Consider the following 15,339-nt stretch of genomic DNA (forward strand, 5'->3'; position numbering starts at 1 on the left):
TGGCACGGGACAGAAACTTGGCAAAAAAATAAACAAATAAATAAGGGCTGGAGAGATAGCGTAGAGGTAGGGTGTTTGCCTTGCATGCAGAAGGACAGTGGTTCGAATCCCGGCATCCCATAGGGTCCCCCCCATAGAACCTGCCAGGAGCGATTTCTGAGCATAGAGCTCCTGGGCGCGCTAGGTGTGACCCAAAAACCAAAATAAATAAATAAATAATAAGCAAGCTGTTTTAGTGGAATAGGTGTATTCTCTCTTTTTTTAAATTTTTGACATGCTTATACAATCAACTGTTCACATTCAATCCCGTACTTGGAGGAGCGTTCTCACTAAAAGCTTTGTCAGTCTGCTGTCTCCAGTTAAGTCTGGCCTGTTCCTAGATGGGACCTAGGAGATGGGCCCAGGATGCTGGAGGAGGCGGGAGCGCAGTCAGGTGGGGTTCCCTGACTCCGCAGAGGCAAAAGGCCCGAGAGAGGAAAGGGCAAAAGTCAGCCTGGCTGCCCTCGGCACTTCCGCGTTTCCGGGAAGTCGGCGGGAGGCGGGGCCGGCGAGGACGGCCGGCGTCCTCATTGGCGGAGAGGGACCCGCCCCTCGCGACGCAGCCAATCACGGCGAGCGGCAGGAGCCACGCCCCCGCGGGCGGCCAATCGGAGGCGGCGAGGGCGGGCGCGCAGGCGGCCCGGGGCTGGTCGCGCGACAGCCGGGCCCGCGGCGCCCAGCGGCCATGGCGGACGAGCAGCCCGACAGCCTGGAGGGCTGGGTGCCGGTGCGCGCCGGGCTGTTCTCCGAGCGCGAGCGGCACCGGCTGCACTTCCTGGTGGGCTGGAACGCCGCCGAGGCGCGCTTCGCTGTCACCTGCCACGACCGCACGGCGCAGCGGCGGCTCCGCGCGGGGGCCGGGCCGGACGCGGCGCAGGCCGGGGCGTCGCTCGGCTGGTCCGGGCTGCTGTCGGCCGCCGCGCTCCGCGGCGCGCACCGGCAGCTCTCGGCGCTGTGGCCGCCGCTCGAGCGCTGCTTCCCGGAGTTGCCGGCCGAGCTGGACGCGGGGCGGCGCGGCGGCTGGACGCTGTGGGCGCGCGCGCCCGAGCCCGACGACGCGGAGCTGCAGGCGGCCTGCGCGGGGCTGGAGCGCTACCTGGGCCTGGCGGCCGACGGCTGCGGCGGCGCGGCCGTGCGCGACGCGCTCCTGCCCGCGCCCGGCGCGCCCGACGACTGCGAGAACCCTCGAGAGTTCCGGGAGCGCGCTCTGCGCGCCAGGAGCGAGGAGGCGAGCGTGCGCCTGCGCCAGGTAACTTGGGGGGGCGTGGCCGACCTTGGGCTGGAGGCGGGGCATAACCTAGGGGCGTGGCTGACCCGAGACGAGTGACGGGTCATTGGGGGCGTGGTTGACCTTGGGATGAGGCGGAGCTTAACACGGGGCGGGGCTGGCTGTGCGTGAGTTTGGGGCGGAGCTTCACCGTGGGGGCGTGGTCGACCTTGGGATAGAGGCGGGGCATAACTTAGGGGCGTGGCTGGCCCGAGACGAGTGACAGGTCGTGGCCGGCACGTGGGGACGTGGTTGACCTTGGGATGAGGCGGAGCTTAACACGGGGCGGGGCTGACTCGGGGGCGTGGCCTGGCTGTGCGTGAGCTTGGGGCGGAGCTTCACCGTGGGGCGTGGCCGACCTTTGGGATGGGGCTGGGCATAACTTAGGGGCGTGGCTGGCCCGAGAGGAGTGACAGGTCACTGGGTCGTGGCCGGCACATGGGGGCGTGGTTGACCTTGGGCTGGAGGCGGAGCTTACCACGGGGCGGAGCTTCACTGTGGGGGCATGGTCGACCTTGGGATGGAGGCGGGGCATAACCTAGGGGCGTGACTGGCCTGAGACGAGTGACAGGTCATTGGGGCGTGGCCGGCACTTGGGGGCGTGGTTGGCCTTGGGATGGAGGCGGAGCTTAAAACGGGGCGGGGCTGACGCGGGGCGTGGCCTGGCTGTGCATGAGCTAGAGGCGTGACAAGTCCTTGGGGCGGAGCTTCACTGTGGGGCGTGGTCGACCTTGGGCTGGAGGCGGGGCATGGCCTGGGGGCGGGCCTGGGAGGCATGGCCTGCAGGTGTTCTGGGCGGGGCATCAAGGTGGGGGCGTGGCCTAGACATGGGGGCCTGGCTGACCCTGGAGGCGTGACCTGGCTGTGCTAAGGCGGGGCATGACCTGGAGGCGTAGGTCCTTGGAGCTGGGCATCACTGTGGGGCGTGGCTGATCCTTGGCATAACCTTGGTCTATGGTGGGGCTTGGCATAATTTTGGGGCTGTGATAGACATTTTGGGGCGTGGGCATGGGCGGAGCATAATCTAGGGGTTGTGGTGGGACCTTGGAGGCAGGACCGAACTTTGGGGGCGAAGCCTGGTGAGGGTGTCATTAGGCAGCAGAAGCATTCTGGCCTGCTGGTTCCAAAAAAAACAAAAAAAGCCCTTTGCTTGTTTATTGGTTGATTGGTTTTTGAGCCACCTACCTGGTGCTCAAAGGTTACTTATTATTATTATTATTATTATTATTATTATTATTATTATTATTATTTCATTTTCTGGGTGGTGGTAGTGGTGGGGTTTTTGTTTATTTTTTGTTTTTTGGGCCACACCCAGTGACGCTCAGGGTTTATTACTGGCTATGCACTCAGAAATCGCTCCTGGCTTGGGTGACCATATGGGACGTAAGGGATCAAACTGAGGTCCGTCCTAGGGTAGCACATAGCAAGGCAAACGCCCTAGTGCTTGCACCACTGTTCCGGCCCCAACTCTTTTTTTTTTTTTTTTTGGTTTTTGGGTCACACCCAGCAGTGCTCAGGGGTTATTCCTGGCTCCAGGCTCAGAAATTGCTCCTGGCAGGCACGGGGGACCATATGGGGCACCGGGATTCGAACCGATGTCCTCCTGCATGAAAGGCAAATGCCTTACCTCCATGCTATCTCTCCAGCCCCTCGGCCCCAACTCTTAATTTTTTTTTACTTAAACATTCCTTTGAGAACCAGGAGATAAATTTTTCAGGCCAACCCCAGCTCAAGTACCAAGTAATCCAGGAGGATGCCCTCAATAAGTAACCTTTTACACAGAGCTCTGAGTAAGCTGGGAGTGACCCCCTCGTAATTTATTAACAAGTTTGGGGGCCAGAGAGATAGCACAGTAAGTAGGGCATTTGCCTTGCAAGAGGCCAACCTAGCTTAGATCCTGGCATCCCAAATGGTCCCCGAGCCTGCCAGTAGTAATTTCTGAGCACAGAGCCAGGAATAACCTCTGAGCACCCCCTAAAATCTTCCCCCCAAGTTTGGTTCAGGTATGGGAGATGGTGCAGTGGAGGCATCTGCCTGGCATGTGCCCAGCCAAGGTTTGATCTCCCCACATGGTCCTCAGAACACTGTTGGGTGCAGCCCCCCAGGGCAACCTCTGCACAAAGGCACCCACAGCCCTGCAGCCTCCAGCCTCGCTCTGACTCGCTGCTGGACTAACACTCACTGAAGGGCCCCCAGACCTCATGAGAGCCGCTTGGGAAGGCAGAGTGTGACCTCATCAAACCTGTCCAGTCTAACAAGTGATGCCAAATGTTCCCCCAGCCCCCAACCGTGCCACGTGCTCCTTGGGCTCCCTCCGAGCACTGTTGTATGTGCCCTCTCTGCCAGGGGAGCCACAGCCAGGCATGGGAGGAATGGCCCTGCCCATGTCCAGGGTCGGTCCTGTGTCCAGAGGTCAGTCCTGTGGTTGGGGCTCTGGCGGATAGCACTGCCACACACATCATGGGTCTGTCTGGCGTGTCCACTCAGGTTTAAGCCCTTTGGCCTTCCAGGTTCTGCAGGGACATGACCAGGCCAGCACCATGGTGGCTCTGATGAGGCTCTATGCAGAGGAAGAGGAAGCCTACCAGGCACTGGTCACATCGACCACCGCGTATTTCCAGAACCTTCTGCAGCCCTTTAGGGACATGCGCGAAGTCGCGACTTCATGTAAGCTCGCTATTTTGGTATGTTCTCTTTGTATTTTTATTGGCTCAGACTTGCTCTCTGTCCCGTCCTCTTTGCTCTCACTCCCTTCTCAGCCTGTTTGCAGTCTGGAGCCGCCCCTGTTGATTCAATCTCGAGGTGCAATTTACTTTAGAACATTAAAGGGGGGACCAGAGGGCATTTGCTTTGTATATGGCCAACCCAGGTCTGACACCTAGCATCCCATATGGTCCCCTGAGCCTGCCAGGAGTGATTTTTGAGCACAGAGCCAGGAATAACCCCTGAGTGCCGTTGGGCATGGCCCCAAAATAAAAACAAAATAGAACATCGAAAGGCATTTTATGGGGTGGCTCCTCTTCACACTCTCCAAAGCTGCAGATTCACAGTATTAAACACTTTTCTTGTTTTTGTGAGGCTGATTGATGAGTTTATTTCTGGCTTCTGAGGGATCAGACAGAGGACTCAGAAATCAGAGCAGATGTGCAACTGCATGGTCTGCGGTACAGTCCCTTTCATTTTGCAAAAGCTGCCAGAGCAGCCATGAGGGCAGGTGAGAGGAGGCAGCGCTACCCAGGTGCTATGCCACAACAAAGGAGCAATTCTGTTCATCTGCTTTCCCCTTTATTCCCGACACTTTTCCTTTCCACCAAAGTAAAAACTCTAGTGAGATGTCCGGTGGGCCAGAACCATAGGACATTTGGGAGGATATTTGCTTTGCACAAGGTTCAATTCCTGGAGCCCACATAAGGTCCCCGAAGCTCACCAGGAATGATCCCTGAATACCTCCAGGTGTGAACCAAAACAAAACAGACAAACAAAAAAGAGATGCCAGGCCTAATGGCCAGATTATAATCATGTATGTGCAGGTTTCAGATCTTAGCTGCTACATTACGTGTTCCCTTTAGAAAACAATCTATATTTAAAAGCTTCCTGCTGCCCCCATGAGACCCCAGCAGCAGACTGGCTCTGTAGTGGCAGGACTAGCTCCTCCACTCAGTGCTGAGCAACAGCGACCTGTCTCATGGGCACAGACAGGCACACAGAGAGACTCCCAGAGAGCAAGTGTTTGCTTCCTTGTGCTTGATTTGGAGCCACACCCACTGGCGGGTGTGTGGGGGGGGCTGATCCTACTCTGGCTCATGCTAGGGTGCTGGGTGCTGGGGGTGGAATCTGATCGTCCCCCGGAGACTGAGCTCTCTGAGGCCCCCAGTGGGTTTATGTCCCAGGTGGACCCCAGCTGCTGAAAGACTAGAAGTGCAACCCTGCCCTCCCTTGCTTACACCATCTCCCTTCTCCCTGAAGAAATCTCTGGAGGAGGAGGAGCTGGGTCCCCGAAGGGTAGATGCCCTGCAGAGGGAAGCCCAGGAGTGGGCGCAGCGGGTCCACGAGGCCGTGGTCTCCATCCAGGACATCACAGTGGATTATTTCACAGCGACAACAAAAGCTTTAGCAGGTAATCATGGAACAGGCCATGCACAGACACACACCTTGTTTTGGGGCCACGTCCAGCTCTTCTCAGGGCTTATTCCTGTCTCTGTGCTCTGGGACTCTATCTGGTGGGGAACAGAGGATGGACCCTATGTGGTGCCAGGGGATCCAACAGGAGTTGGCTGCATGCATTTTTGCATGTTTCTGAAAAATTTATAATGATCAAATAAGCACTAAAATAAAGACCTCTTCTTTTAAAAAAAGAAAAAAGCTCTGAATACTCACTTTTCCTTTTAACACTTATAATTTTCTTCATTGATGTCGGCCCACTAGGAATGCTGAGGCAGATGGAGAGGGACAAGAAGAGGTTTGGCCAGGCCGCCTGGGCCACCGCTAGGCCCCGCTTAGAAAACCTCAAGTTGCAGCTGGCTCAGGAGACACTGCAGCTGCTGAGGGCCAAGGAGCTGTGCTTAGGCCGCAGACGAGCTGCGATTCGAGGGAAGGTAAGGCAGAGACACTCGGGGGCCTGAGAGAGTCCAAGGGTGATGGAGCTTGCCAGGTCCCATCCAATTTTCTCCCAAGCACCACCAGGAGTGATCCCTGAGCCCAGAGCTGGGAGTGCACCCCCTAGTCAACTACATCAGTTGTGGCCCCCCCCAAATACACTTGAATATTAAACATTGCTTTTCTTTGCAGGCACCTTCTTCCTTTTTTTACCCCCAATATTTGGGTCACATGGAAATGCTCAGGGGTCATTTCTGGCTCTGTACTCCGGAAACCACTCCTGGCTGTGCTCAAGGGAACATAGGGGATACAGGGAATTGAACCTGGGTTGGCCCAGTGCTTTCCCCCTCTGTATTATCACTTCAGTCCCAGTGTCATGATGTTAAAGTAGAATATACCTTATACATTATGTACTTTTTACAGTAGCATATACATTTTTTATGGAACATAAATGTTTCATATTTCATGATAAGGTTTATTTTTTATTTTTATATTTTGGTTTTTGGGCCACATCTGGTAACGCGCAGGGGTTATTCCTGGCTATATGCTGAGAAATCACTTCTGGCTTGGGGGACCATATGGAAGGCCAGGGGATCGAACCGCAGTCCATCCTAGACTAGCTCGGTCAAGGCAGATGCCTTACCGCTTGCGCCACCGCTCCAGCCCATGATAAGGTTTATTATTTGTAACAATTAATGAATAAAATATTTTTATTTCCAGGGCCAGAGGGACTGCACAGTGGGCAAGGTCCTTACCTTGCACTTAGCTGACTCAGGTTTGATCCCTGGCACCATACATGGTCCTCGATCTAGCCAGGAGTGATCCCTGAGTGCAGATCCAGGAGTAAGCCCTAAGCTACCAGATGTAGTCTTTATTTACCCCCAAATTTTTTAATTAAGAAAAACAGAAAAGTATATATTTATTTTTTAATATTCAGTATCAAGAAAGGAAACTAACTCAAATGCTTCTAAAGTTTGCTGTTTTTATTTACATTATTGTGTTACCTCATTGGGCAGTGCTCATGGTTTTCTTCTGGCTCTGCACTTCGGGAGTTCATGGAACCATATTTAATGCTATGGATTGAACCTGGTTAAAGCGAGCACCTTAATCCCTATATTCCCCCAAAATTTGCTTTTCAGGGGCTGGAAAGGTGGCGCTAGAGGTCAGGTGTCTTCCTTGCAAGCACTAGCCAAGGAAGGACCTCGGTTCGATCCCCCGGCATCCCATATGGTCCCCCCAAGTCAGGGGCAATTTCTGAGCGCTTAGCCAGGAGTAACCCCTGAGCATCAAACGGGTGTGGCCCAAAAAACCAAAAAATAAAACAAAAAAAACCCAAAAATTTGCTTTTCATATTTAATTATTTTAACTTCCTCCCCCACATGAAAACAAGATGGAAGATCTTCCAGAGGAAGAAAAGAACGTGGATGTTGTGGATGAATTAGAGCTGCAATATTACGAGGTCCAATTAGAATCATATGAGATTAAATTTGAGATATTAAGAAATGAAGAAATACTGATAATTACACAGCTGGACTCTATTAGAAGATATATAAAAGGTAAAATCTATATTAAATACACAATAAGATGTTTAAGAGAAATTCAGTATTTTTCACTGCGGGTAAACTATTCAAACCAGTGTTTCTCAATGTGGGATAGCAAATGTTCTCCTGTAGGCTTCCATAATATTTTAAAGATTCTAAGTAAATAGGGGCCCATATATTGTACACATCGAGGGGATTAACTGGTAAGATGGGAGTCACAGGAAGGAAAAAATCGGCAGGGATGCATGGTCAAAGAAAGGCCGAGAAAGTTGGTCTACTAGAGACCATCTACTGAAATTCCCTAAATAGTCGCATTACCATTGTGTGATGAGGAGCCCAACTGAGGAATTGGGGCCTTATCACACACCATTGCTGACCTTCCTCTGCTGTCTGGTCCTGCCAGACCTCAACCCTACCATCCCTGTAATACAGAACAATCCTCTTTCAGCATCACTAAGGAATTACAAACACTCCTGAAAAGTAGCGGCAGTAGTTTTCTGTTCTCAGGACAGACTCGAGGCCCTATGTTTTTCAGCACCGTAACCAGCGAGAGATCAGCATTGCTTTGGGTCACACCATACAGTGTTTGGGCCTTCCTCTGGCTCTACTTAGGGATCACTCCTGGCAGGGCTCAGAGAACATACACTGTGTTGGGGATTGAACCTGGGGCAGCTGTGTACCCTACCTCTTGGACTATCTCTCTGGCCCCCCTAACATCACTTTTGAGCCTAAGTTGTCATTCTGCTTAAATATCATCAAGGCCCCTTTACCGGTCTGCTACTTCGAGACTGAGAGTTTTCTTTTTGGGGGGCGATTTGACACCAGCAATCAAGCCCTTTAATGATGCACCTACCAGGCTGGAGAGATAGCACAGTGGTAGGAAATTTGCCTTGCATGCAGCCCACCCAGGATGGACTTGGGTTTGATTCCTGGCATCCCATATGGTCCTTGAGCCTGCCAGGAATGATTTCTGAGCTCATAGTCAGGAATACTCCCTAAACACTGTCGAGTATGGCCCCAAAACAAAACAAAACAAAAAAAGAAACTTCCCAGGGGTTGGAGTGATAGCACAGTGGTAGGGCGTTTGCCTTGTATGCAGCTAACAAGGGATGGACCTGGGTTCGATTCCCAACATCTCATATGATCCCCCGACCCTACCAGGAGCAATTTCTGAGCACAGAGCCAGAGTAACCTCTGAGCACCACCGGGTTTCGGCCAAAAAATAAAAAAAAAAAAAAAAGATGTACCTACCACGACCCCCATAACAGTTGTTTGTGGGCTGAGATGGGTGGGTGGATGGGACCAGTAGTGTGGTGTGTGTGTACTGAGAGTGAGAAGAATAAATAGAGGAGTCAGCACAGTGCTCTTGGTGCCTTTTTGGACCCAGGTGGCCACATAAGCGTGTGCTGGCACATAGACGAACACAGACATGTAACTGCAGGACTACTCCCAGCATTCATGGACATGCTGGGGGGTTAGCGGTGTTGGAGAGCAACTCCTAGGATTTTTGGGGGGAACACGCAGTGCTGGGGGTAGAAACAGGTGCCTTTGACCTAGACTCCTTCCACCCTGACACTGGTTGATACAAACATCATGTCCCTAGACAAGGAGGAGGAGGTCATCTACTACGATCCCTGTGAGAGTCCCGAGGAGCTGAGAGTGGCTGATGGTGCTGCTGAGCTGCAGGCTGAGGAGGACAAGGGCTGCAGCGGGGATCTGGGAGCACTGCGCCGTCGCTGCCACCAGCTGGAGGCCCGCCGGGGCTGCATCTGTGCCAGGAGAGCCCAGCTCAGGAACAGGAAGGTGGGCACTGAGGTGGTCCTCCCTCCCTTCAGGACAGGAAGGTGGGCTTGGAGCTTTCATTCTCTTTCTCCCTCATCATGTCCTGTCTTGAACACATAGCTCTCTCCCCCCTTATATTTCTCTAAATTTTCTTAAAAAAAAACAACAACAACAAAAAAAAAAACAGGGCCCGGAGAGATAGCACAGTGGCGTTTGCCTTGCAAGCAGCCGATCCAGGACCAAAGGTGGTTGGTTCGAATCCTGGTGTCCCATATGGTCCCCTGTACCTGCCAGGAGCTCTTTCTGAGCAGACAGCCAGGAGTAACCCCTGAGCATCGCCGGGTGTGGCCCAAAAACAAAACAAAAAAAAACAAAAACAAAAACAAACCTACGCTAGAGGTAAGGTGTCTGCCTTGCAAGTGTTAGCCAAGAAAGGACCACGGTTCAATTCCCTGGCATTCCATATGGTCCCCCAAGCCTGGGGCAGTTTCTGAGCGCTTAGCCAGGAATAATCCCTGAGTATCAAATGGGTGTAGCCCAAACCCCCCCCCCAAAAAAAAAAAAAAAAAAAACCTAAATATGGTGGCTGGAGCAGTGGCACAAGCGGAAAGGTGTCTGTCTTGCTCATGCTAGCCTAGGACGGACTGCAGTTTGATCCTCTAGCATCCCATATGGCCCCTCAAGCCAGGAGCGATTTCTGAGCACATAGCCAGGAGTAACTTGAGCGTTACCAGGTGTGCCCCCCCCAAAAAAAAAGATGAAAAAAAAACAAAACAAAAAACTAAATAGAAAGATTACTTGGGAGGGGGCCGGAGTGATAGTGCAGTGGTAGAGCATTTGCCTTGCACACAGCTGATCCAGGATTGACCTTGTTTCAATCCCTGGTGTCCCATACGGTCCCCCAAGCCAGGAATGATTTCTGAGTGCATAGCCAGGAGTAACCCCTGAGTGTCACTGGGTGTGGCCCCAAAGCAAAAATAAACAAAATAAAAAATAGGTTTACTTGGGAGGCCCGAGAGATATTCTGGGATTATAGTATGCACCATGCTTGCAGCAGGCCTGTCTGACACCTGGCCTCACCTAGTCTCCTGAGCATGCCCAGGTTATCCATGAAGACCTTGAATGCTGCTGGGGTGGGTCCCAAGTCAGCCCCACATCCTCAGGTCCCTAGTACTGTTGGTTGGTGATGGCTGAGCCAGTCCCTGGGCCTCTGGAGCACTTTGTGGGAAAGCTTCCTCTCTCCCCACCAATGATTCTTCAGCATTTCCAACAATTTCTATACTTTTCATTCACTTACTCACCAACTATTTGTAGGTTTGTTTTGGTTTGTTTTTGTGTTAGGGCCACATTGGGCAGTGCTCAAAAGATATTCCTGGCTCTAAACTTTGGGGACCATGCAGAGTTGGGGATCAAATTTGGCCTATTTGTACAGAAATCATGTGTTTTTGAGATCTGTCTCTTCCCTGCATTGGGATTTTGGAAATCATGATAGAAACTTGTAATAGGGACCCAGAGAGATAGCATAGTGATAGGGCATTTTCCTTGCATGTGACGACCCAGGAGGGGACCCGGTTGGATTCCCAGAATCCCATATAGTCCCCACGCGTTTCCAGGGGCAATTTCTGAGTACAGAGCCAGGAGTGGTCCTTGAGCACCGCAGGTTGTGGCCCCAAAAACCAATCAATCAATCAATAAAGCTTTTTTATTTTTGTTTTTGTTTTTGGGTCACACCGTCAGTGCTCAGGGGTTACTCCTGGTCTATGCTCAGAAATCGCTCTGGCAGTTCTGGGGAGGTGGGGGACCATATGGGATGCTGGGATTCGAACCACCGTCCTTCTGCAAGCAAGGCAAACACCCACCTCCAGGCCATCTCTCTGGCCCCAATAAATTTTTTTTTTTTTTTTTTTTTAAAGAAACTTTTAACAGTCAACTATAAACTCAAAAATGACTTTATTGTAAATTACTGTTCACAGAAATAACAGATAATATTCACATCATTTCAATCCTCATATTTGGTGATGGGTTGGCCAAACTGGATGGTGCTCAGGGATCATTCCTGTTGAGGCTTGGGAATGATGCAGTGCAGGGGATGGAACCCAGGTTTGATGCATGCAAACCCACAGGATCTTCTCTCCCATTTGATTAACTTTTTCCCTTGATTTTTTGGTTAGTTTTTGGGCCCCACTCACCAGTGCTCGTGGCCTACTCCTGCCTCTGCACACAGGAATCACTCCTGCTGTGCCCTCCCTGCTGTATTCTCAGGGTTTATTCCATGTCCTGGCAGCAATGGGAACACCGATGGGCACAACAAACTCCACTGCCACCAGAGGTGACATCTGAGATTGCTCACACTCACTGAAATGAGGGTTTAAATAATAAATATGGTTGCCAGGGATTGAACTCAGAATTGAACTCAGAATACCTGCAAAAATATGTATTCACCATCCAGCTATAACCCAGCCCTGAAATATAGTTTCAGTATAATTCTTAGAGCTTCACAGGTTTGTAATTATCATTTGGGGGGCAGTTGAGCCCTACTCAGTGGGATTATGAAACTATTCCTGCCTCTGTGCTCAGGTGCCTTGGGGACTAATTTGGTGATGGGGATTCAATTTGGGGGCTAGCTTACATGCAGGGCAAGTGCTTCCCTTCTGTATTTTGTCCAGCCTGAAAGTATTATTATTCACAGCATTATGGAGAAACATGTTTAAAGACTTCTCATAGAAACGATCTCAGGCCTCTCCACTGCAGATGGCAGGCAGGGGCTGCCCATGTGTCTGGCTGTCACTTGCATCATGGTCTTTTCTTGTCCCAGAGCACACTTCCCTAGGGGACCAGGGAAGGGCTGCAGTGCCATGCAGAGGTTAGAAGGCACCATCTGCCCTATGCACATTCTCCTTTTCCCTCCTGGAAATGCCTCGAGTCTTCTCCAAACCCAGCAGGTAACTTACTTCATTCTCCATTCTCCAGGATCGGTGCAGAGAAAAACCATCAACTCAGGCTGCAACAGGCCCACAGAGAGCACAAGGCGTTGTCATCAGCACCACGGAGCCCAGATGGTGAGTGGGGACACTGGGGCCTCAACCTGGGGTGTGTGTGTGTGTGTGTCTGTGATGGGGAACAGAGCCCGAGGGGGGCTGGGGACCAGCAGGTGGTGATGCTGTGCTGAGACCCATTTTTTTCTCTCGACTTGGGAAGAACTTCCAAATATGTTCTCTGTGTTACAGAAAAGGGACAGAATCAAAGAGGAAGAAGGAAAGAGGAAAGAGTGGGTTGAACAAGAGCGGCAGAAACGCTGCAGCGGCTGCGCGCCTTTTAAGGAGGTGAAAGCTGGGCACGATTTCAGGGAGATGCTGGCCCTGCACACACCAAAACCCAGGTTCGGTCCCCAGCACACCATAGTGCCCCGAGCCCTCAGGAGTGGTCCCTGGACTCAGATCCAGGAGGAAGCCCTGAGAATGGCTGGGTGTGAATTCCCCCCCCCCCAAAAAAAAAAGAAAAAAAGGAAAAACTAAATGGGACCATCCAGCCCAGGCCACTTCATGCTCTGCAAACCTCAGTTTGCTACAGGCCGAGGCTCCGCTCAGTCCAAATCACTCCCTGTGGATGGCTCCGAGGAACCAAGCCTGGGCTTTACTCCATGCTGGGAACCTCACCATACCCCTAACCAGCCCAAGCCACGCCCCAGACAAGCACACACCCAGGGTCAGGCCTGGTGTAGTCCTCATGCTAACATCCTTACTTGTTTTCCTGCTTTCAGAGACATCAGGGTCCACCGAAACCAAAGATGCACTTGGGATCAGGGAAACCAAAGATGCACTTGGGATCAGAATGTGGAACCCCACCCCTGGCCCCGAGCCTCGACCTGCCAAGCCCAGAACTCCAAGATTCCAGGACAACTGCGCCTTTGGGTGACCAAATGCATTGCACACCCAGGGACAAGGTGTTACCACCCCCTCCACCTCCACCTCCACTGCCACCGCCACCGCCACCACCTCCACCGCCCCCTCTAGCCCCTCCAGCTTGTCCTCCGCCTCGGGGCCTGCACATCCAGACTTTGGGGAACAATGACCACAATGACCGACCGAGGCCCTTGGTGTGCGACTCATCTGCTCAGACACTCGTTGCACTCTCCGCTGGAGCCCGAGGTCCAGGTAACCCCAGGGTGTCCCTGCTCATGCACTGTGGCAGGACTGGGGGAGTATCTTAGGTTCTTCTTACTGACTACTCAGCAGTGAGCTGAGTGCCCTGAAGTCTCCTGAACAGAGAAGACGGGCTTGTTTATCTGAAGGATGTCTGGACTCAGGAATGGACACAGCAGATAACCAACATGTGGGAACTAACTAGCATAGCATGTGACTGAAGAACGGGGTGGACATGCTTCATCATATAGTGAAAAGGTGCATGGGAACCAGCATGTCACGTGATCAAAGTAGTATGTGGTGGGCATGTAAGAAACAGTATCCCGGGGCCGGAGAGATAGCATGGAGGTAAGGCGTTTGCCTTTCATGCAGAAGGTCATCGGTTCGAATCCTGGTGTCCCATATGGTCCCCCGTGCCTGCCAGGAGCAATTTCTGAGCATAGAGCCAGGAGGAACCCCTGAGCACTGCTGGGTGTAACCCAAAAACCACACACACAAAAAAAAAAAAAGAAAAAAAAGAAACAGTGTCCCATGATTATAGCACATGATTGCCACATGGGCACCCAATGGCATGTGCTGGAGCATGAGAACCAGTAGCAGGGACTGACTGGAGGGTAGGGGCTTCTTGCTGGCCCAGGAACCCAGGGAATAGTAGCTGTGGTGCCAAGCTACCCTATCTGCCCCTGCAGGTTCCATGGATGAGGTACTGGCCTCTCTGCGGCAAGACCTGGCTCCCCATGATGCCAGGGAGGACATTCTGGCTGCCATCCGTCACGGAGTGCGGCTGAGGAAAGTGGTCCCGGGCCAAGCTCTGGGCCCCAGCGTACCCTGCACCAGTGACCTGGAGAGGAGTATCAAGGCTGCGCTACAGCGAATCAAGAAGGCATCGGCAGACTCAGAGGAGGATGAGCAGGAGCAGGGGCTGGGCGAGTGGGAACACTAAGGCATGGGCGTCCCTGAGGTTAAGGCAGGGGCAGCATTGGGGTGCCGGCACCTCAGCCCATGCCCATGGTTCCACCAGGAACTATCTGCAGCAATGAGAAAGGCTGGGGGTGTGTAGCAACTCCAAGGGACACACACGGCAGTGGCGCCAACTGACCCAGTGGGTTCAAACGTGGGGGACAAAGGTGAGCTGCAGGAATGGGCAGCACCCCTGATCCAGCACAGAGTGGCACTGGGGAGGGTGTGCGCAGTGGTGAGCATCTATCTCGGCTGTTTTCTGGGGTTCAGGGATGCTCACAGGTGGGGAGGAGGGCTTTTAGCCTTTACACTTTATTTGTTTTGTTTTCTGGTTTTTGGGTCATATTCTGCAGTGCTCAGGGATCATTTTTTTTTTTTTTTTTGGTCACACCCGGCAGCGCTCAGGGGTTACTCCTGGCTCCACACTCAGAAATTGCTTCTGGCAGGCTCAGGGGACCATATGGGATGCGAGGATTCAAACCACCGACCTTCTGCATGCAAGGCAAACACCCTACCTCCTTGCTATCTCTCTGGCCCCAGGGATCACTTCTTATGGTACTCAGGGGACCCTGTGGGATGCCAGGATGGAACCCGAATTGGTTTTGTGCAAGGAAAACACCCTTCCTGCTGCCCTATCACTCAGGCCCAGTTTTTACATGTTGTTCTATACTGTCTTGGCCAGTGGATAGACCAACCCCCTAAATACTGATATTCTGGGAGTTGGAGAGGGGAGGAGCTCCGTCTTAGCTCTCCCACATGTCCCTTTCCCTGTGCCAAGGCCCTGCCCATCACCCCCTCTGAAAACACCCTCTTGGGTATTTTCAGGCTAGCTCCATCCTCTTCCTGACACTGATCTCTGTCCCAGGGCCCTCTGCCTAGAGTCCTTAGCTAAGGGGGCCTGACCACACTTTCAGCCTTAGGTCTGATGGCTGTTAACGGGTTTCCTCTGGACTTCTGTGTGGGGAGCGGATTAAAACACTCAACTCTGTTTAAAGTTTCCCCCCAACAGACA

At 52.6% G+C, this 15,339-nt stretch overlaps 1 protein-coding gene across 1 annotated transcript; it reads left to right on the forward strand.

Moving 5' to 3' along the window:
* The first annotated feature begins 724 nt into the window (after nt 1-724).
* Nucleotides 725-14,369, forward strand: WHAMM (WASP homolog associated with actin, golgi membranes and microtubules). Its single transcript, XM_049783951.1, is given in 11 exon segments — nt 725-1,288; nt 3,817-3,990; nt 5,273-5,423; nt 5,732-5,901; nt 7,293-7,458; nt 9,047-9,287; nt 12,196-12,241; nt 12,243-12,284; nt 12,453-12,691; nt 12,988-13,379; nt 14,057-14,369. Coding segments are annotated over 11 exon segments (2,439 nt in total). The 3' UTR covers nt 14,311-14,369.
* Nucleotides 14,370-15,339: the final 970 nt, after the last annotated feature.

Source organism: Suncus etruscus, chromosome 11 (genome assembly GCF_024139225.1).
Source record: "Suncus etruscus isolate mSunEtr1 chromosome 11, mSunEtr1.pri.cur, whole genome shotgun sequence".
Lineage (NCBI taxonomy): Eukaryota > Metazoa > Chordata > Mammalia > Eulipotyphla > Soricidae > Suncus > Suncus etruscus.